Genomic DNA, 20,558 nt, shown 5'->3' with positions numbered 1-20,558 from the left:
CACGCTCTCGGCGGGGCCGTGCCGGAAGTTGTCTCTACTTCCGCCCGTTGCGGGGCGGGGCTTACCTCGCAGGGACTGCTTGCAGCATTTCCGGGCTGCTCGGCAGCCGCTGTGGCTCCAGAATGATGGAGACAGAGCGACTCGGTGAGGGGGAGGGGAGTGAAATGGCACGGAGTAGCAGACATGGAATGACCTTTGACCCCTTACTTTTGACTTTACCCCGTAGTGCTACCTCCTCCAGATCCCCTGGACCTACCCCTTCGGGCCGTGGAGCTCGGATGCACAGGTCGCTGGGAGCTGCTTAACTTGCCTGGAGCTCCGGAGAGCAGCGTGAGTGACTTTTGACCCTAACCTTTGACCCTCATTGAGTCCAAACCTCCTTCACCCTCCTCACAGTAGGATCTAGCTTAACCTTGTTCATCTGTGCTTGTACTGCTGTCCATCCCAGCCTGAACGGGTGTTGGACAGCTTCCAGCCCAGTGTACCTGCAGTCCATGTGAAGACAGCAGAGAGTCCTGGGGATATTTTTGCTTTCAGAGCTGCGCTTTCTCCATGGAGCTCCCTTCTGTCTCCAAGCACCAGGGCACTTGGTGACTGAGATGCTAGGCTTTGAGCCTCCAACTCTTCATCCTTAGGTCTGTGACCCCTTTTTCTGAAATCAGTGAGTCTCAAATTTCATGTGCTTCATGACTAGCAAGGGAGCTTTTTAAAAATGCAGATTCCTAGGTCCAGCCTCCATGTTTCTGAAATCCAAAATCTGCCCCAGGTAATTCAGTAGCGGGTAGTTTTTGGCCAAGCCTGATTGTCCTAGTCTGTTTGACACATCTACCATTTCTGATCTGAACACAAATCCCATCACCTCTTTTGTCTGCATTTTACTCTTTTTCCTTACCTAATGCCTCTCATCTTGCCCTTGTTTCAGCTTCCCCATGGCCTCCCTCCCTGTGCCCCAGATCTGCAGCAAGAAGCAGAACAGTTGTTTCTGTCATCCCCAGCCTGGCTGCCTCTGCATGGTGTGGAGCACTCAGCCCAGTGAGGAGTCTGGAGGGGCTTAGACTAGGGTGATGGGTTCCTGAAGGAAGCTGGGGCAGAGGAAGAAAAAAGACCCAAAAGTTACTTTTTTTTCTCTCCAGAAAATGGCAAAGGAAGATGGATCCCTGGTCTCTTTTGGCTGTCCTGGGAGCTCCAGTCCCATCTGACCTACAGGCCCAAAGACACCCAACCACAGGCCAGATACTGGGTTACAAAGAGGTAGGAGGTCAGGGGTCATAAGAAACAGAGTTGGGGAGAAGGGGAGGTGATCAGAGACAAGCTCAGCCTCATTGGGGCTCTGATCTCTTGCTTTAGGTCTTGCTGGAGAACACAAATCTCTCGGCCACAACCTCCTTGTCTCTTCGCCGGCCTCCAGGGCCAGCCTCCCAGTCCTTATGGGGAAATCCAACTCAGTATCCCTTCTGGCCAGGTGACTCTTGTGGAGATGGGTTGGTAGAAGAGGGTGTCCTTAATCTCCAGGGAAGGGTTCCCCACCTATCTCGTATTATCCTCATCCCATGAATCCCTGTCTGTCCTGTCTCTTCCCAGGGGGGATGGATGAACCCACCATAACAGATCTGAACACATGGGAGGAGGCTGAGGAGGAGATAGACTTTGAGAAAGGTAAGGTAGGGCTCTGAGTCTGAGCCCTGAGGAGGAAGAGCCCACGCTATCACTGGGCTACTACTAGCCCTCCCATGCCTCTGAGAAAATTAGAAAAAGATATCCTGTCCATAACAACCTTTACTGTCATCTGTTGGGAAAGTGTCATAGCAAACATCCCCATCTATAGCATCTGTCCTGTAAATGATATCTTTTAGGTTTATATAATGTACACAATTTGTTCACCAGTGTGCAGTGACCCTGATTCCATGTCCCTGTCCTACAGATCTTCTTACTGTTCCACCTGGTTTCAAGAAAGGCATGGACTTTGCACCAAAAGGTTCGTTTTGGTTTTTGAGTGGGGTGTAGGAGAAATCATGTCTTTCTCCTAAGGAACAGAGATGTCAGCATGACGAGGTTGACCTTGTTGCGTTGCTTCTCAGATCGTCCAACTCCAGCTCCTGGACTACTAAGCCTTAGCTATCTGTTGGAGCCTCTGGATTTGGGTGGGGGTGACGAGGATGAGAATGAGGCAGTGGGACAGCCAGGAGGTTCCAGAAGGGACGCTGTTTCAGCCTCTCCCTGCAGTACTCCCCTGGCCCGAGCAAGCAGTTTGGAGGACCTAGTGTTGAAGGTTGGTGGTTCTGCATAGTGGAGGCAAGAAAGAGCCTTGCCACCAGGATGTGGGCTGGCTAGGATGGGTCTGAGGGGAAGAAAGGGACATCTTTTGGGAGGAGTGGTAATCGAGAGCCCTCTGGTTGTATCTTTGTCACCCCTACCCCTGACTCTTCCAGGAAGCGTCCACAGCTGTATCCGCCCCAGAAGCCCCAGAGCCTCCACCTCAGGAGCAGTGGGCCATACCTGTGGATGCCACCTCCCCCGTTGGTGATTTCTATCGCCTCATTCCCCAGCCAGCCTTCCAGGTACTTTGGCCCCATCTTCACATGCTCCTCTACCTCTTGCTGGGTCACACTCCCAGCTGACCCCTTGTCTCCTCTGTCCGCCAGAGGTCATATCCATCCCAGGCCAGTCTTGGTCCTTAGTCCTAGCCTCGGCTGGCTCTGGCCTTCATCCCCCTGCCCTGTGTGCTCCATGAGCAGGAGGCAGGAAGGCCCTGCTCCTTTCTTCAGCTCCTATCTATTTCTCTCTCCCATAGTGGGCATTTGAGCCAGATGTGTTTCAGAAACAGGCCATCCTGCACTTGGAGCGGCATGACTCTGTCTTTGTTGCAGCTCACACATCTGCAGGAAAAACAGTTGTGGCTGAATATGCCATTGCCCTGGCCCAGAAACACATGACACGGTACGAGTTGCTTCGCCAACCTCCCCCTTCACCAGCCAGCCCCATTTTCTCCTGCAGCCTTTGAAAATCCCATCTCTTCCCCCACCTCTCTAGCTCATCCTTTAAGTGAGAGGTTCAGGGGTGAGACTGAGACAAGAGCTCAGAGAGAAACAAAAAGGCATGGTGGGGAGAAAGGTTAGAAGAATGACCTGGGTTAGTTTAGGAAGGGGTTGGGGACAGAATTTTTCTGAGGTTATATCATGAAAGAGAATGTAGGGCAGTTTGGGTGAAGAAGTAGAGCAACTAAGCTTCTGGGGCATGCTTCTGCGAGAGCTCCATGTGGGAGAGGAGGCGTGGGCCATGAGTCTGCAGAGGGACTGGCTAACTTCATGTTCTTTCCTCAGCACCATCTACACTTCGCCCATCAAGGCCCTGAGCAACCAGAAGTTCCGGGACTTCCGAAACACGTTTGGGGATGTGGGGTTGCTCACTGGGGATGTGCAGCTGCACCCGGAGGCCTCCTGCCTCATCATGACCACAGAGATCCTTCGGTGAGAGATGGACACTCAATACAGGGGAATTTTGGCTGGGAAGATGTGGCTGTTGTGGAGAGTGTGCTGTCTGAAGAGGCGATGGAGACGAGCCACTGGGGAGTCAATCCTTGGCCTCTTCTCCCCAGCTCCATGCTGTACAGTGGCTCAGATGTTATTCGGGACCTGGAGTGGGTCATCTTTGATGAGGTTCACTATATCAACGATGCCGAGGTAAGGGCCTTGGGCTCCGCAGATGCCGGCAGTCCTTTCCTTTGGGACCAGTTGAACGGCTCCCTTATTCTACACACTCAGGGCACCTTCCTGCTTTCTTTACCCCCATACGGAATCCCATGCCTCTTTAGGGGCAGAAGGGCAGCCCCTGCCCTCCTGTGACCTCTCTTCCCTCTCTGTGCCCAGCGTGGGGTCGTGTGGGAGGAGGTGCTCATCATGCTCCCTGACCACGTTTCTATCATCCTTCTGAGTGCCACCGTCCCCAACGCCCTTGAGTTTGCTGACTGGATTGGGTGAGACGTGTGTCCTGGGTTGCCTGGTTGATGGGGGCTACAGTACTCCTTGATTGGAGTGGGGGGACTAAGTCTACCACAGCAAGGAGAGTGGTCAGGCCTTAGGGGTGATGCTGGGGAACATGTCCCACCTGGTGGCTGTGGGATCCCCTTTGGGTCCAGATTACTTTGCATGTTGAAATGGAATGGGATGTTGGGGGATAGCCTTCCATTTTGGGTCTCAGGAAAGACTGGGTAAAGTTGGAGGGGTAGGGAAGGGGGTGGGGATGTGGGTTCCTTCCCACACTCCCATCCCTGACTTGCTACCCTCTCCTTCCTTCAGGCGACTGAAGCGTCGTCAGATCTATGTGATTAGCACTGTAACCCGCCCCGTGCCCCTGGAGCACTATCTTTTCACAGGGAACAGCTCCAAGACCCAGGGGGAGCTCTTTTTGTTGCTGGACTCTCGAGGAGCCTTCCATACAAAAGGGTGAGCCCCGAGATGGGGGAAAGAGTTAGGGCTGGGCCCCTAGCTGGACATGACGGCTACCCCTCCCTGTGCCCCAGGTACTATGCAGCTGTGGAGGCCAAGAAGGAGAGAATGAGCAAACATGCCCAGACCTTTGGGGCCAAGCAGCCCACACATCAGGGGGGCCCTGCACAGGTGAGAACTGGGAGGGTTTTGTACCTGCCAGCACCCATTTTTCCTCCCATCTTTTTTTTTCGTTGTTCCCCAGGGGTTTTGACTTGAACTTTGAGCACTGCCCCAGTTAACACTAGCTCACCTCTCGTTGGTTCAGGAACTCAACCTCTGCCCCTTCCCCTTCCTTCTCCAGGACCGCGGAGTGTACCTGTCCCTCCTGGCCTCCCTCCGCACACGGGCCCAGTTGCCTGTGGTGGTGTTCACCTTCTCCCGGGGCCGCTGTGATGAGCAGGCCTCAGGCCTCACCTCCCTTGACCTCACCACCAGTTCAGAGAAGAGTGAGATCCACCTCTTCCTGCAGCGCTGCCTTGCTCGCCTCCGTGGCTCTGACCGCCAGCTGCCCCAGGTGCATCTATGTGTGTATGTGTGTATGCATGTACACATTTAGCAGACTGGTAAGGATAGGGTGTTCTGAGACTCCATCCCTGACCATGGGCCTCCTCCCACCAAAGGTCCTGCACATGTCAGAGCTCCTGAATCGTGGCCTGGGTGTGCACCATAGCGGCATCCTGCCCATCCTCAAGGAGATCGTGGAGATGCTCTTCAGCCGTGGCCTGGTCAAGGTGCATGTGGTGGTGGGAAAGGGACTCCTCGGTGCTTGTTACCTGCTTAGGGGCTGCCCAGAGGGCAGAGGGGCAGAGGTTTAGGCAGGCCAGTGCTGTGGTTAAGAACCTGGGCTCTGGATCCAGACTACCTGGGTTTGAATCCCAGGTCCACCGTGTATTCATAGTATCATCCTGGACAAATTACTTAACCTTCCTGAATTTCAGGTTTCTTATCTTAAAATGGGGATGCATAAGATATGAACACGTAGGTCTCAGAAAAGAAACCCAGGAAGCTAGCAAGCTAGCTAATAATTTGAAAAGTTATTAGTAATCAGAAATATAGAAATGGAAGTACTCACAAGATACGACTTTATAGCTATTAGACTGGTAAAATTTAGGAAACTAGTTAATGCCGAGTGTTGCCAGAGTTGTAGGAAGTTGCAGGGTTCTGGGAATCCTTGTACAGGATGCCTAGCCAGTTTGGAATGCACCCTGGCACTATTTAGACAAAATAACTATATTGGCCAGGCATGGTGGCTCACACCTGTAATCCCAGCACTTTGGGAGGCTGAGGTGGGTGGATCACGAGGTCAAGAGATTGAGACCATCCTGGCCACCGTGGTGAAACCCTGTCTCTACTAAAAATACAAAAATTAGCTGGGCACGGTGACGCGTGCCTGTAGTCCCAGCTACTCGGGAGGCTGAGGCGGGAGAATTGCTTGAACCCAGGAGGTGGAGGTTGCAGTGAGCCAAGATCATGCCGTTGCACTCCAGCCTGGTGACAGAGTGAGACTCCATCTTAAAACAAAAACAAACAAAGAAACAAACAAAAGGTATATCGTACTCTGAGTCTATATTTCATTCCTGGGTATGTATCACCAAGAAATTCTCACCGTGGTCTGAGAGAACATTTCCACCCTTCCTTTGTTTGTGGTGGCAGGGTGTTGCTAGTACCAGGGTGCCCTTCCCTGGGAGAGAGGGAAAGTTAGTGTGGGGGGTGCACTCAGAGTGTTCTGCAGCAGTTGGAAGCACTGACCACAGGAACATGGACAGATGTTGAAACACTAGGTGGAGAAAAAGAAGAAACAAAAAATCAGATATATAACCACTTTTTATATGAATTATAAACTACAAGCTCACAAAAGAAGACATGTTCTATAAGATATTTATATAAAAATATTTGTTGGATACATTCGAATGATTGCAGTCAGGGATGGGAATGGGATATGGGGGTAAAAGGAAGGAAATAGAAATAAGTAGCTACATAAGTAAAATGAGGAAAACAATAGTACCAATCCCATAGATTTGCCTGGAGAGTTCGATGAGATCCCATAAGTAACAACTGGGATGGTGCCTTGTGCCTACAAAGTAAGGTGGGCTTGGCCAGGGCTGGGGGCGTGTATATGTAGAGCCTTTGCTGATCCTTTCCGTTCTCCTCTGTCCCAGGTCTTGTTTGCCACAGAGACCTTTGCCATGGGAGTAAACATGCCGGCTCGTACAGTAGTGTTTGACTCCATGCGCAAGCACGATGGCTCCACCTTCCGGGACCTGCTCCCTGGGGAGTATGTGCAGATGGCAGGCCGGGCAGGGCGGAGGGGCCTGGACCCCACAGGCACCGTTATCCTGCTCTGCAAGGGCCGAGTGCCCGAGATGGCAGACCTGCACCGCATGATGATGGTGAGTGACCCAGCATCCTGGGCAGGGCCCCAGCTCCAGGACCTTGCTGGATTCTTCCATTCTCCTCTCTTCTGACTTGTTCTTTTTCTTCTTCTTTTTTTTTTGGAGGCAGAGTCACCTAGGCTGTAGTGCAGTGGCACAATCTTGGATCACTGCAACCTCTGCCTCCCAGGCTCAAGTGATCCTCCCATCTCAGCCTCCCAAGTAGCTGGGATTCCAGGCATATGCACTATGCCTGGCTAACTTTTTTTTTTTCTATTTTTTGTAGAGATGAGGTTTTGCTATGTTGCCCAGGTTGGTCTTGAACTCCTGGGCTCAAGCAATCTGTCTGCCTCAGCTTCCCAAAGTGCTGGGACTGTAGGTGTGAGCCACAGCGCCCAGCTTCCTCTGACTTTTTTGTTTTGTCTGGGAGAAGCCAAGGTAGGAGTGAGCGAATCCAAGGATGAGATTGAAGCCTATCTCTTCCAGTTTTCTCTCCCATGAATACGGAGCTAGATGGGGCCTTTGAGTCTATTTATTTCAGTTTGCTCCCTTATGTTACAGAAGAGGTGAGCAAGTGGTTTGTCAAAGGCCCCATGGTTGCAGAGCTGGGACCAGGTCTGATGGGAGTAGGCCCAGTCCAGAAGACTGGCTGGGGTGCAGTAGGTCCCACCCTGATCTCACTGACTTCTCTGACCTGATTCCAGGGGAAGCCATCCCAGCTGCAGTCCCAGTTCCGCCTCACGTACACTATGATCCTCAACTTGCTGCGGGTGGATGCCCTCAGGGTGGAGGACATGATGAAGAGGAGCTTCTCTGAGTTTCCCTCCCGCAAGGACAGCAAGGTGAGGAGCCTGGGTAACCAGTATGTGGAGCAGGAGGTTGTACAAAGCCAGGCTGGGAATAGGTAGGCATCCAGAGGCCAGTGTGTTGAGGGTCGGGGGTGTGGCAGACTGGGCCTGGAGACTCCCCTTTCACAGCTTCCCCCTGCTTCCACCCAAGGCCCATGAACAAGCCCTGGCCGAACTGACCAAGAGGCTGGGGGCTTTGGAGGAGCCTGACATGACTGGCCAACTGGTCGACCTGCCTGAATATTACGGCTGGGGGGAGGAACTGACAGAGACCCAGCACATGATTCAGGTGAGCAAGTGTGAGTGCTGAGGGGGTGACAGGAGAAGGGAGGAGGAGATCGTGTCACTCTAGGTGCTATTAAACTTAGTCCAAGTGTCTGTCCCTGTGATGCCTCCTCCCATCTGTGCTTTGTGTGCGTCCCTGCTCTTCAGCGACGCATCATGGAGTCTGTGAACGGGTTGAAGTCTCTCTCAGCAGGAAGGGTGGTGGTTGTGAAGAATCAGGAGCATCACAACGCACTGGGAGTGATCCTACAGGTGAGGGCGATGGGAATTTGGACTCCAGAGGGTGGGAGGGAGCAAGCCCTCTCTCCATTTTCCCCACTTGGCCAGGGCAGGTTGCATTACCACAGGGTCCTCATTTTCCCCTCTTGCCCTCCTTTTCACCCTCTCCCTTCCCATCACCACATCATGCTCACTCCTTCCTCCCACCACCCCAAGAAGTCTGCTCTGATCGCTTGACTTGGTCGCCCCTCTCTACTGGTGAGCTCTGCATGGTTGCTTCCTGATTCCTGCCCAAGGGTAGGTATCTGGTTCCTACCTTTGATGTCTACTCCTCACACCCCGCTCTCCTGGCCTCTCTGACCACCCCCAGGTCTCCTCGAACTCCACCAGCAGAGTATTCACAACCCTGGTCTTGTGTGATAAGCCCTTGTCCCAGGACCCACAGGACAGGGGGCCGGCCACTCCAGAGGTGCCCTATCCAGATGACCTCGTGGGATTCAAGCTGTTCCTGCCTGAAGGTGAGAGTGCGGCAGATGCCTGTTTTCTGCCAGCAGTATGAGCAGGATGCCTGGGTCCACGGCAAGGTCTGCCCTGCTCTCCCTTTTTCACAGGGCCTTGTGAGCACACCGTAGTCAAGCTCCAGCCAGCAGATATGGCTGCCATCACCACCAAAGTGCTCCGGGTGAATGGGGAGAAGATCTTGGAGGACTTCAGCAAGAGGCAGCAGCCAAAATTCAAGTCAGAGATGCTAGGGAGGCCCTTTTCCTCCAGAGGGGCATGTAGAAGCGGGGAGGGGCAGTGGTCTGGGAGTTTTCCCCAGCCTGAGGGAGACTATGAAGTGGTGGAGTTGTAGTGAGGGGGCTCCTCCAGCCTAAGGGAGACTGTGAAGTGGGGGTTGTAGTAAGAGGGCTCCCACAGCCTGAGGGGGGCTTCTGTGGGAGAGAAGATCTCACCCCAGATCTTAAGATCTCCTCCCTCTTCAGGAAGGATCCTCCCCTTGCGGCTGTGACCACTGCTGTCCAGGAACTACTGCGTCTGGCTCAGGCTCACCCAGCCGGACCCCCCACCCTCGACCCTGTCAATGACCTGCAGCTCAAAGACGTGTCGGTTGTAGAGGGTGGGCTCCGGGCCCGGAAGCTGGAGGAGCTGATCCGGGGGGCTCAGTGTGTACACAGCCCGCGTTTTCCTGCCCAGGTAGGACCCTGGGTGCTAACTCCTGAGCTGGGAGTAGGGGCTTTTCCTCTGTGGTTCCCTGTAGACTGACCACCCCCATCTCAGCCCTTGTCTTCAGTCTACCCCTGCTAAGGGGCAAGGAGAAGGCTGACGGGTGGCTCTCTGCAGTACCTGAAGCTGCGGGAGCGAATGCAGATACAGAAGGAGATGGAGCGGCTGCACTTCCTACTGTCAGATCAGTCACTGCTGCTGCTTCCTGAGTACCACCAGCGAGTAGAGGTGGGCGGGGCAGTGGTTGGGGCGGGAGGCTAGGGGATAGCAGGGTGTCCAATGCCCACTCTTTTTCTTACAGGTGCTCCGAACCCTGGGTTACGTGGACGAGGCAGGCACCGTGAAGCTGGCAGGGCGGGTGGCTTGTGCCATGAGCAGCCATGAGTTGCTCCTCACTGAGCTCATGTTTGACAATGCACTCAGCACCCTGCGGCCTGAGGAGATTGCTGCCTTGCTCTCTGGCCTGGTCTGCCAGAGCCCTGGGGACACTGGAGATCAGCTCCCAAACACCCTCAAGCAGGTAGGGGATATCACTCCTTTCTCCCTGCCAGGGCTGTGGCATTCCTGACCTCTACCCTCAGGTAGTCCCCCAGGTGACCCCCTGCTGCCCTGTAAGTGCCCCGAGGATGGGAATGGCTGCCTCCTTGATCTGGTCCTTCCCTCTCCTGGAGCAGGAAGGCAGGCCTTAATCTCTCCTTCTTCCCTGCAGGGAATAGAACGTGTTCGGGCTGTGGCCAAGCGGATTGGTGAGGTCCAGGTGGCTTGTGGCCTGAACCAGACGGTGGAGGAATTTGTGGGCGAGCTGAATTTTGGGCTGGTCGAGGTTGTGTATGAGTGGGCCCGGGGCATGGTGAGTACCTGAGGTTTGGGATTTTGCAGACGGCTGACTGAGGTGAGCCTGCCCAGGGTGAGCACATCCAATTCTCACCCTACTTTCCCCACAGCCCTTCTCCGAGTTGGCAGGGCTCTCAGGGACCCCCGAGGGCCTGGTGGTCCGCTGCATTCAGCGCCTGGCTGAGATGTGTCGCTCACTGCGGGGGGCAGCCCGCCTAGTAGGAGAGCCTGTGCTGGGCGCCAAGATGGAGACAGCGGCTACTTTGCTACGGCGGGACATCGTATTTGCGGCCAGCCTCTACACCCAGTGAATGCCCCATGTAAAAATGCGATGATAAAACAGCAAACCACTGCGTGTGCTTGAGTTGTTGGGCAGGGATGACTCAGCTAAGAAGATAGCAGAACCTCTTAGAAATACGCTTTTATTATCTGCACACAGAGATATGACTGCCCCCCTCTAAACATCACTATTTGGGGGAGGGAGTCTTAGGGGGTGATGGGAAGTCCTGAGTCATGGCTTCCACGTACCATATAGGCAGGAAGGCATAGGGTGCATCTCGGTGTACAGACACAGTGACTGGGCCGCCAGGCTCCCAAGAGAAGAGGTGAACAAGCCTGGGGGGCAGATGGAGGAATCAGTTGAGGACCAGAGGCTGGATCCTGGGATCCAGAGAGGATGGACAGAGCCGAATGCCTCACCTGGGGTCATCCTGGACAACCGTGCTCTGGGCAAAGCTAAGGAAGGCGGCACAGAAGTTCATGCACACAGAGGGATTCCAGCCGTCACGGTCATTCTGGAGCAGGCAGAGGAGGCAGAAGATTGGCAGTGGGGGTGGTGGGACGAGGGGAAGGCAGGCTGTTGCCCTGGACGCTAGACCTGTGGTCTTGGTGTTTGGGGATGCGGGTGGGAGCTGCAGCATCATTCCCTTACCCTGACATAGTCAAACATCTTCATGGTAGGAAAGGTCTTGAGGGAAGAGACAAAACCCTCTGGGTTACGGAAGCCAGCAACAACATTCGGGACACCTGGGAGGAATGACTGAGCCCACCATTTCAGGAGCTTGTGTCTGTCAGGAAAAGCAAGGGGTCAGTGGGACCCCTCGTCCACCCTCCATTCTGCCTTCACCCTCCTCCCCAAGTCCCTTTCCCAGCCTTCAAGTCTAAGCTCTCGCCCTGCCCACCCCTATCCTGAACCTGTAGAAGCTCCTCCATTGGCCAGGGCTGTGCATCTCCTTGGAGGTCTTGAGCTCCACATAGCAGGTGGGGGGCTGTGTGGATGGGGTCTGGGGGTCTGTGCAGTCTACCTCCCCTGAGAAGAGCAGAGGGTGGCTTCCCAGGCGGCTGCGTAGCACAGAGCAGAAGGCCACGTTGGTGTTAACCTCCCCAGAGGGGTCTGGGGAGCTTCCAGGTTTGTCTGCACAAGGAGAGAAGCAGCAGCAGGGGTGGGGGGCTCTCAATCTCTGGGAAGGGGAAGGGGGCTATGAAGCAGGGGTAACTCACCTGCACACATATACTGCTCAAATTTGTATCCCATGTACATAAGCTCCCGGAGGAGCGGTGGCCGAGCAAGCCTCTGGGCCCGGGCTTTTGGCGTCTCCACCTCACTCAGGTATAGTGTTCCCTGGAACCGAGAGGCTGCCAGCTGCCAACCCTCCTGCCGCTCATACGGTGTCGTCAGCAATTTTGTCAGGTGCCCCCGCCATGTCACTATGGCCTCTGCCAGCCAGCCTGGACCCCTGAGAGGCAGGAGTTACAGGCTGAAGGTCTGACACAAGCATTAGTGAGATGCTCCCCTCGAAGAATAGTCTTTCTTCTAAGGACTGATTCTCACCCCGGCTGTGGCTCTCCTAATTTTAGAGGGTAGGTACGGGTCTCCAGATACACTGCCTGCCACGCTTTGCTCACCCCTCCAATCGGCCTCGGTGTTCCAGGAGCCAGCATAGCAGGTGGTCCAGCCTTTCTTGGACCTCCTCGTCCCGGGGCTGGTATCGATCCGGGTATCCGTCTCTGAGGTCAAAGTTGGGGCCTGGACCGTTAGTGGGGGGTGGGCTATAGTAGCGCAGGGCTCGGGCATCTCCATGGTACTGGCGTTGAGCATCCAGGGAGAAGCAGCCCAGTTCCGAAGGGCGCCGGTAGAAAGGAAAGGGCCCAGAGTAGAGGGCAGGGTCTGTGGGCAGAGAAGGTGCTGGACGGGGTAGTTTGTTCCGAGGCTCAGCTACCTCTGTCTTCTCAGCTCCTCTCTTGGTCCCCCTGGGATCCATGAGGTCCTAAGGGAAGCAGGCGGACAGAGTTTCCATTTTACAGAGGAGGCCTGGAGAAGGATGACTGGTTTAGGACTAAGCGAGCCACCTGATCGCCAGGTTCTGGCCTTGAAACATTCAGGCCCCTCAGACGCCACCGCGGCCAAGCTCTCATCCTGCCTTTTTGCTTGCCCTTCACCCACCCTCCCTCCAGGTCCTCCAAATGCAGTGAGGTTAGGAGGGACGCCTGCGCTCAGATCAAGAATCCAGTTACCTCAAAGCTCCCCAACTTCCACCTCCGCAGGGCTATGACGTCATGGCAGGCACACCAGAGGCCGAAGGATGCAAAAGTGGTTTTTCTGCTTTCGATGATGCAATCATTCAGCGACAGTGGCGGGCAAACCCCTCCCGGGGCCGGGGAGGTGTGAGCTTTACGAAGGAGGCTGATCCCAACGTGGCCACCGGCGCCCCTCCACGCCGCCCACGAGTCCCCAGGCGTGCGTGCCCTTGGAGGGAGCCAATCCGCGGTCGGCGTGAGGCCCGGCCCGGCGGACGTGGTGCGGGTATCTGCGTCGCCACCGCCCTTCCCAACACTGACTGGCCTGAGGGATGACAAGTTGACGCCCTTTTCGTCATCACCTGGTCTAGGAGGGACGCCCGGGGAGACCGTACGTCACTGTTCTGCGCCGGAAGACCCTATTTTCAGGTTCTCTTCCCTCCATTCCTACCTCTTCCCCGGTACCATAAAATCCCGGGATATGAGCCGAAAAAGGCATCACCTGGTCCCGGAGACCTTTGGAGTTAAGAGGCGGCGGAAGCGAGGGCTTGTGGAGTCGGATCCTCCTCGTGGCGAGCCAGGTAACCATGGCAACCCCGGGGCGGGGCTAAAGACCCCAGCTGGGTGGGGCCTCGCTTCCGGTAGCCGAGAGTTTTGTTGGAACCGCGTCCCCGCCCCAGTTCCCTGTCTCTGACCCGGTTTCTCGGTCCAGGGTCGGCGCGCGCGGCTGTCTCAGAGCTCATGCAGCTGTTCCCGCGAGGTCTGTTTGAGGACGCTCTGCCGCCCATCGTGCTGAGGAGCCAGGTGTACAGCCTCGTGCCTGACAGGACCGTGGCCGACCGGCAGCTGGTGAGGGGCGTCGGTGCGACCGCCGGAGGCCCCTTTCCTGACTCCTAAAATTTCCTGTCCCTCAGTCACTCCGCCAGCTGTTCAGCAAGCATTAGGCCTTTCAGGGGAGGGCACTGTTCCGGGCACTGGGGTGCCACAGAGACCCTGTTAAATGGGTCGCAGGCAGTACAGGGCATTTCAACCATGGAGGGAGAAGAACGAGGCTTTTGGGGAAACCGAGTCATGGGGCATGGTTCGAACATAGAGCACTGGGAGTGCAGACAGACGTCAGATCATGACAGGCCTTGTACATCAGTGTTGTTTCCATCTTACACTGAGGCGATGGGCTGGTAGAGAATGTCATAGAGAGAGGGAATGGTGTATTGGAGGTAGTGGATGAGGCAGGGAGGTCAGCTAAGAAGACACTGCATCTGAGAAGTGGTGAAGGCCTAAATTAGGTCAGTGCAGTACGGAGGGAGAGGAGAGTGAGAAAGGGAGGAGTCCAGGAAAACTCAGACTTTCCGGATGACTGCGTGGCTGGTGGTATTAGGAGCACATTTAGTTGTTGGACTACGGATAATGTGTTTAATTTTGTACAAGTTGAGTTGATGGTGCATGTGGAGCATCCAAAGACAAACGTATTAGACAAGTGGATATTAGAGTTGGAGAGAATTCTGGCCAGTGATAATAGAATTACAAGTCATGGAGGTGTGAATAGCAAGTGGTTAATTCTGTGGATGTGGTGAGATCCAGTAGGAAGAGTGGGTAGAGGAGTGATTTCTAACCTTTTTATAATCTTTAGAAGGTGATAAAAGTTATGGCTATTTCTCTCCAGAAAAATGCACGTATGCCACATATACATAGGATGTATGTACAGTTGGGGGGAAATACTTCACTAATCTTCTGAGGTCCATGGTTAAGGACTCCAAGTTTAGAGTGGAAGTTGATAGGGTCAAATCCACAATGCTGGGAAACACTGTCATTTAAGGCAGTGTTACTGAATGTATGAGCTGAGTTATGCCTGTGTCAAAATTACATGGGCTGTTTATTTAAAAAATACAGGTTCCTGGGACTCATCCAAAGTTAATGAGTTACAATCTCTTGGGGTGGGATTTGGGACTCTACACTTTTGAACTGCCTCAAGTCCTTTTTAAGTGTGCCTTAAAATTTGAGATCCACTGACATAAAGGGAAAGCAGAAGAAGAGGAATCTGTGGCAGAGGCAGAGAAGGAATTGCCTGAGTTAAGAGGAACCCAGAGGCCGGGGCGGTGGCTCACGCCCGTAATCCCAGCACTTTGGGAGGCCGAGGTGAGTGGATCTCTTGAGCTCATGAGTTTGAGACCAGCATAGGCAACATGACAAAACCCCATCTCTACAAAAAAAATACAAAAATTAGCCAGGCATGGTGGTACGCACCTGGGGAGGCTGAGGTGGGAGGATTGCTTCAGCTGGGGAGGTGAGCTGAGATAGCACCACTGCACCCCAGCCTGGGTGATAGAGCTAGACCTTGTCTCAAAAAAAAAAAAAAAAAAAAAAAAGGTAACCCAGGAAGAGGCCTATTGTAAAAGTAAAGAGATTTTTGAGAAAGTGAAGTAGTTGGCAGTATTAGAACCTGTGATTCAAGACAGTGGTCTAAGAAGAGGGAAGAGGTAAAGTAAAATATAAACTGAAATCTAGGCTGAGTGTGGTGGCTCATGCCTGTAATCCCACCACTTTGGGAGACTGAGGCAGGAGTATAGCTTGAAACCAAAAGTTTGAGACCAGTCTGGGCAACAAAGTGAGACCCCGTCTTTACTAAATAACTGAGACCCCATCTCTACTAAATAAATAAAATAAATTGAAACACAAAAATTCTTAGCTGGGCATGGTGGTATGCACCTGTTGTTCTAGCTGTTTAGAAAGTTGAGGCAGAAGGATTGCTTGAGCCCAAGAATTTGAGGCTGCAGTGAGCTATGATTGCACGACTGCACTTTAGCCTGGGTGACAGAGTGAGACCCTGTCTCTAAAAAAAAATGAAAACAACAAAAAAAACCCAGAACTGAAATCTGTTCATTGGATTTAGCAGGTAGAAGGTTAATAGTGATCTTTCAAGAAAAGAGGGAAGAAAAGGAAGGCAGTCTGGCTGTCCCTTGAGGTGAGCTAGTCTCCCTCACTACGTCTCCTGTGAGGAAGCATGCCAGATGGAACCACTCCTTAAGAAGTATTTGTTGTCTTTAATATATTAGTGTTAGCTTTTATTTTAAAAACCTTTAAAAGTTGCCGAATGAAAATATAAACATATAATTTAAATGATGTTTATAAAGCAGATACCCATCTAGCTACTCCCTAGGTCAAACTATAGAACATGGCCAGTATCCCACATATATTCCTCTCTGATCAAAATGTCTCTGATCAGAGTGTCCCTGGGAGGTGACTGCTATGGTCATTGTTCCCTTGGTTTTCCTTTTTTTTTTTTTTGAGGTGGAGTCTCATTCTGTTGCCCAGGCTGAAGTGCAGTGGCACGATCTCAACTCACTGCAACCTCTGCCTTCCAGGTTCAAGCAATTCTCCTGCCTCACCCTCCCGAGTAGCTGGGACTACAGGCACATGTCACCACGCCCAGCTAATTTTGGTATTTTTAGTAGAGACAGGGTTTCATCATGATGGCCATGATGGTCTCGATCTCCTGACCTCTTGATCTGCCCCCCTTGGCCTCCCAAAGTGCTGGGATTACAGGCCTAAGCCACTGCGCCCGGCCACATTTTGTATTTTTAATAGGTATGGGATTTCACCATGTTGGCCAGGCTGGTCTCAAACTCCTGACCTCAAATGATCTGCCTGCCTCGGCCTCCCAAAATGCCATTTTTTTTTTGTTTGTTTGTTTTGTTTTTTTTGTCTTTTCGATAAATCCACTATTATTTGTCTTTTGGGGTTTGTTTTTATTGTCTCTTTGCGTTTTGTTTCCTTATGCACCCAGTTACTTTTGAAAATGTTCTGGGCAGATTTGCCTAGATTAATAAATGCACTCCATGTTCCAATTACTTTTTTTTTTTGAGACAGTGTCTCACCCTGGCACCCAAGTTGGAGTACAGTGGCACGATCTTGGCTCACTGCAACCTCCGCCTCCTGAGTGCAAGTGATTCTCCTGCCTCAGCCTCCCAAGTAGCTGGCGTTACAGGCATCTGACACCACACCCAGCTAAGTTTTGTATTTTTCATGGAGACTGGGTTTCGTCATGTTGGCCAGGCTGGTCTTGAACTTCTGACCTCAAGTGATCACCCTTAGCCTCCCAAAGTGCTGGGATTACAGGCATGAGCTACTGTGCCCGGCCCCAGTTATTTTTATTTTTATTTTTTGAGATGGAGTCTCATTGTGTCATCCAGGCTGGAGTGCAGTGGCATGATCTTGGCTCACAGCAACTTTCTGGGTTCAAGCAATTCTCCTGTCTCAGCCTCCCGAGTAGCTGGGACTACACGTGCACACCACCACGCCCAGCTAATTTTTGTATTTTTAGTAGGGTTTTACCATATTGGTCAGGCTGATACTGAACTCCTGACCTCAGGTGATCCACCCCCCCTCAGCCTCCCAAAGTGCTGGGATTACAGGTGTGAGCCATCTCACCCGGCCTACTTAGATGTTATATTAGTGGTAATTCCTGTTATCTTGTGAGGTCTTTAGTGTCTAAACAATTTTTTTTAAGAGACGGAGTCTCACTGTGTTGCCCAGTTGCAATCCTAGCTTACTGCAGCCTCAAACTCCTGGGTTAGGTGATCCTCTTGCCTCAATCTGCCAAGTAGCTAGGACTACAGGTCTCTGCCACCACGCCTGGCTAAGTTTTTACATTTTTTGTAGAGATGGGGGTCTCACTGTGTTGCCCAGACTGATCTTGAACTCCTGTCCTCAATTGATCCTGCTACCTCAGCCTCCCAAAATGCTGGATTACAGGCATGAGCCACTGTACCTGGTCTTAAACAATTTTTAAATAACATTTTATCCAGCATTTTAGTTAATTTTCAACAGGTGTATTAGTTCTTGCTGTATTCTCATAAACAGAAGTCCTGGTTCATTTTTGTTTGTTTTAAACATTGAATCCCATACTCCTCCCCACCTTACCCCACCCAGAATTTTCCTGTTAATGTTTTGAAGCCAGAGCCTGCATCTTAATCATTGTTTTATCTTAGTGCTTGGTCTTAGAAAATTATATTGACTGTTTGACAGACCATAGATAAGGCAGGTGGATGAGATAGTGGGTAGCTAGTTGGAAAAGGCTGCTTGGTCATTTATCTTCTCACACAGTTTTTTCTTTACTAAGAGAAATTTGCCCCAATATTGGCAAAATCTCCCTGCCTGAGAGTGCCCAGAGTATAGCAGAGCATCTTACCCTGATACCCCTCTTTTCACTCTCTTCTCTGTGGAGACAGAAGGAGCTTCAAGAGCAGGGGGAGATCAGAATCGTCCAGCTGGGCTTCGACTTGGATGCCCATGGAATTATCTTCACTGAGGACTACAGGACCAGAGTATGTGACTGTGTGTGTCAGGGGTGCCAGGGGCAGAGAACAGGTTGGGGGAGATAGGGAAGTTGGGAAACAGAAATAAAAACAAAAGAAAGAATTTCTCTGCCCCCACATCCCATGGAGAGGGCACAGGCCCTGGTAAGTAGTAATATGAGGGAGAGAGACAGGAGGGAAAGAGGGAGGAGCGAGAGGGTAAAGAGTGGGGAGAGGAGGGAGAGGAGGAGGAGGAGGAAGGGTATGAGAGGTGGAAGGATCTGAGCAAGAGGTAAGACAGGAAGAGAAATGCTGTCCTAGGGGTGGAGAGGTTGGTGGAGAGTGAGGGTGGGGACGGACCATGCTTCTCATCTCTGCTTCTAGGTCCTCAAGGCCTGTGATGGCCGACCGTATGCTGGGGCAGTGCAGAAATTTCTAGCTTCAGTACTTCCAGCCTGTGGGGACCTTAGTTTCCAGCAGGAACAAATGACACAGACCTTTGGCTTCAGGGACTCAGAAATCACGTGAGACTTGTGGAACCAACAAAGTCAGGCATCTGACGCCTCCCTGGCTCCCTCCAGTTCCATGCAGCCTGTCCTTTTGCTTTTTTGGTGAACCTGCCAGAAAAGCTGCCAAAAGGCTGACTCTTCTTTTTAATAAAATGACCCAAGTTTTTATTCCTCCCCACAAGAGAGGAGACCTATCTTACCTGGGGCCTTAGAAAGAGCCCTGGAATAGAATTCAGTCCTTGGTGGCTTATCAAAAGTATGCAGGGGCCTGGCAGGAACCGTAAAAGCTTGATGTTAATTATACTAGGACTAAGAGGATAGAGAATGATAGGAGTTGGGATACCCCTAAACATTCACATTAAAACAAAAAAACCCCAAAGCTAAAAAACAACTGGGCAGGCGCTAAAGAAAAATATAATTTTGAGAGGCTCTATCTGGCTCAGGCCTCCTACTTTGTAACGCACGGAATATGTGAAAGTATTTGAAGAGCTGTAGCACCGGTCTCACATGGGCAGACACACTCTCAGAGAGATGTGGTGGGAGCCTTGGCGTGGTCTACCTAGGTGGTGGCAGGAGCGCAGAAGACCCTGATTCCTCTCCTCACTCCTGAGACTGAATGTGTGTCAGGACGTGTAGTCAGGGAAGAGAAACTATTTAAATGAATGAGTAATAGTAGCAGGAAAAGAGAGTGGAGGGAGGGCAGTCCACGTAGGGGTCCTGGAACAAGCAACTGCACCAACAGAGGCAGTTGGTGCAAGCACACAACCACCCCAGGTTGGGGTGTTGTTACCACTTTCTCTTGCGTGGTTGCCCATGTTTCTCGAGACTTGTGTAAATATTAATGGATGAGGAGGAGAGGTTGTTCTCAGAGCCCAGACCTCATCTCTGCTGGCTTCCCACTGCCCTCAGGCATCTGGTGAACGCCGGAGTCCTCACCGTCCGAGATGCTGGGAGCTGGTGGCTAGCTGTGCCTGGAGCTGGGAGATTCATCAAGTACTTTGTTAAAGGTATCCCATCTGCAGCTCAGGCCTGCAGCTCAGGCCTGCAGCCCCTCACCTTTTGGTGACTCCTCAGGCCTCTACGCCTTATTCACCTTTCCCCTCTCCTTTGCCACTTCTCCAGGGCGCCAGGCTGTCCTTGGCATGGTCCGGAAGTCCAAGTATCGGGAGCTGCTCCTATCAGAGCTCCTGGGCCGGCGGGCTCCTGCTGTTGTACGGCTTGGTCTCACCTACCATGTGCACGACCTCATTGGGGCCCAGCTAGTGGACTGGTGAGTCTTGCCCGGGCCTCTGGCAGATGACGGAGCAATGACCCAAGGTCGGATTTCCTCCCAGCTCATGCTTAGTTCCCTAGTGAAGGCCAGTGGATCTCATTCTTCTCTGGAACCCGGGAACACCCCTTCCCAAGTTCTAAGCTCTCCTCACAACTTGAGCCTAGGCGTCTGGCTCCAGCCTTGTCTTTCTCCTGCACAGCATCTCTACCACTTCTGGAACCCTCCTCCGCCTGCCAGAGACATGAAGATTCTGCTCATCATTGCTCAGCTCCCCAGAGTGGGCCTGGAGGGGACTGGAATTGCTGCATGATGGTGGCTGAAACAGGGTCACCTTGGGAAGGCTTGGGAGCCAGGAAGAGTATTGGGCTCTCGTGTATGCAAAGGGTCAGATGTGGCTGCTGCTGTTTGCCTGGGCTCTGACCCGGTGGTGGGGTTTGAGCAGTGCTTCTCTGCCCTTCCACGGAAAGTGGAACCAGAAATGGTGCCAAGGCTGTGGCTGTTCCCTTTCGTGTAAAATGGTGCTGTTATTACTCTGTCTTGAAATAGGAAGGTGGGATTTCTGGGGAGGCTGGTGAAGGAGGGCAGGGTTCTTTTCCCTACATGTCATGTTAAAATTGCCAAATAAAGTACTTCTGCCTGTGGTATTTTCTGGACGTCCTTTATTTACTGAGACGTGCGCTTGGGTGCCTTGTTTAG

At 52.6% G+C, this 20,558-nt stretch overlaps 3 protein-coding genes across 23 annotated transcripts; 2 read left to right on the top strand and 1 right to left on the bottom strand.

Moving 5' to 3' along the window:
* Positions 1–56: 56 nt before the first annotated feature.
* On the top strand, positions 57–10,616 carry SKIC2 (SKI2 subunit of superkiller complex). Of its 13 annotated transcripts, none has more exons than XM_074038456.1 (29): positions 57–144; positions 227–330; positions 538–635; positions 923–1,032; positions 1,134–1,251; positions 1,348–1,462; positions 1,582–1,656; positions 1,922–1,975; positions 2,079–2,269; positions 2,430–2,558; positions 2,792–2,937; positions 3,321–3,467; positions 3,596–3,680; positions 3,867–3,973; positions 4,296–4,442; positions 4,520–4,616; positions 4,789–5,001; positions 5,108–5,218; positions 6,647–6,877; positions 7,564–7,701; positions 7,859–7,996; positions 8,140–8,244; positions 8,582–8,729; positions 8,823–8,949; positions 9,195–9,405; positions 9,553–9,663; positions 9,737–9,955; positions 10,145–10,285; positions 10,380–10,616. In XM_074038456.1, exons 5-29 carry the CDS (start codon positions 1,150–1,152, stop codon positions 10,578–10,580), a joined length of 3,489 nt encoding a protein of 1,162 aa, XP_073894557.1. In that variant the 5' UTR covers positions 57–144; positions 227–330; positions 538–635; positions 923–1,032; positions 1,134–1,149; the 3' UTR covers positions 10,581–10,616. The 13 variants fall into 13 exon arrangements, 11 of the variants coding, with proteins under 11 accessions (XP_073894557.1, XP_073894556.1, XP_073894559.1 ...); XM_074038455.1 differs by having other exon boundaries at positions 449–635; XR_012433982.1 differs by lacking the exon at positions 538–635 and having other exon boundaries at positions 9,490–9,663.
* Positions 6,039–13,104, bottom strand: DXO (decapping exoribonuclease). Of its 6 annotated transcripts, none has more exons than XR_012433995.1 (7): positions 12,784–13,104; positions 12,175–12,536; positions 11,770–12,005; positions 11,464–11,610; positions 11,201–11,336; positions 10,969–11,063; positions 10,676–10,884 (listed from the first exon to the last, which is right to left on the bottom strand). XR_012433995.1 is itself a non-coding variant. In XM_065542993.2 (7 exons), exons 2-7 carry the CDS (start codon positions 12,208–12,210, stop codon positions 10,737–10,739), a joined length of 945 nt encoding a protein of 314 aa, XP_065399065.1. In that variant the 5' UTR covers positions 12,211–12,536; positions 12,784–13,104; the 3' UTR covers positions 10,676–10,736. The 6 variants fall into 6 exon arrangements, 5 of the variants coding, with proteins under 5 accessions (XP_073894595.1, XP_065399065.1, XP_005553494.3 ...); XM_065542993.2 differs by having other exon boundaries at positions 11,464–11,683; positions 12,101–12,536; XM_005553437.3 differs by having other exon boundaries at positions 11,464–11,683.
* WHR1 (winged helix repair factor 1) lies at positions 12,826–20,506 on the top strand. Of its 4 annotated transcripts, XM_045390201.2 has the most exons (8): positions 12,826–13,072; positions 13,158–13,367; positions 13,499–13,635; positions 18,015–18,110; positions 18,465–18,604; positions 19,499–19,596; positions 19,712–19,859; positions 20,062–20,506. In XM_045390201.2, the coding sequence occupies exons 1-8, from the start codon at positions 12,826–12,828 to the stop codon at positions 20,105–20,107; spliced, it is 1,122 nt and encodes a 373-aa protein (XP_045246136.2). In that variant the 3' UTR covers positions 20,108–20,506. The 4 variants fall into 4 exon arrangements, 3 of the variants coding, with proteins under 3 accessions (XP_045246136.2, XP_065399068.1, XP_073894611.1); XM_065542996.1 differs by lacking the exon at positions 12,826–13,072 and having other exon boundaries at positions 13,198–13,367; XR_012433997.1 differs by lacking the exons at positions 12,826–13,072; positions 18,465–18,604 and having other exon boundaries at positions 13,198–13,367.
* Positions 20,507–20,558: the final 52 nt, after the last annotated feature.

The sequence above is a fragment of the Macaca fascicularis genome, chromosome 4, assembly GCF_037993035.2.
Source record: "Macaca fascicularis isolate 582-1 chromosome 4, T2T-MFA8v1.1".
In the NCBI taxonomy this organism is placed as follows: Eukaryota; Metazoa; Chordata; class Mammalia; order Primates; family Cercopithecidae; genus Macaca; species Macaca fascicularis.
The sequence above is the reverse complement of the archived record's forward strand: the minus strand, read 5'-3'. Positions and strand labels throughout refer to the sequence as shown.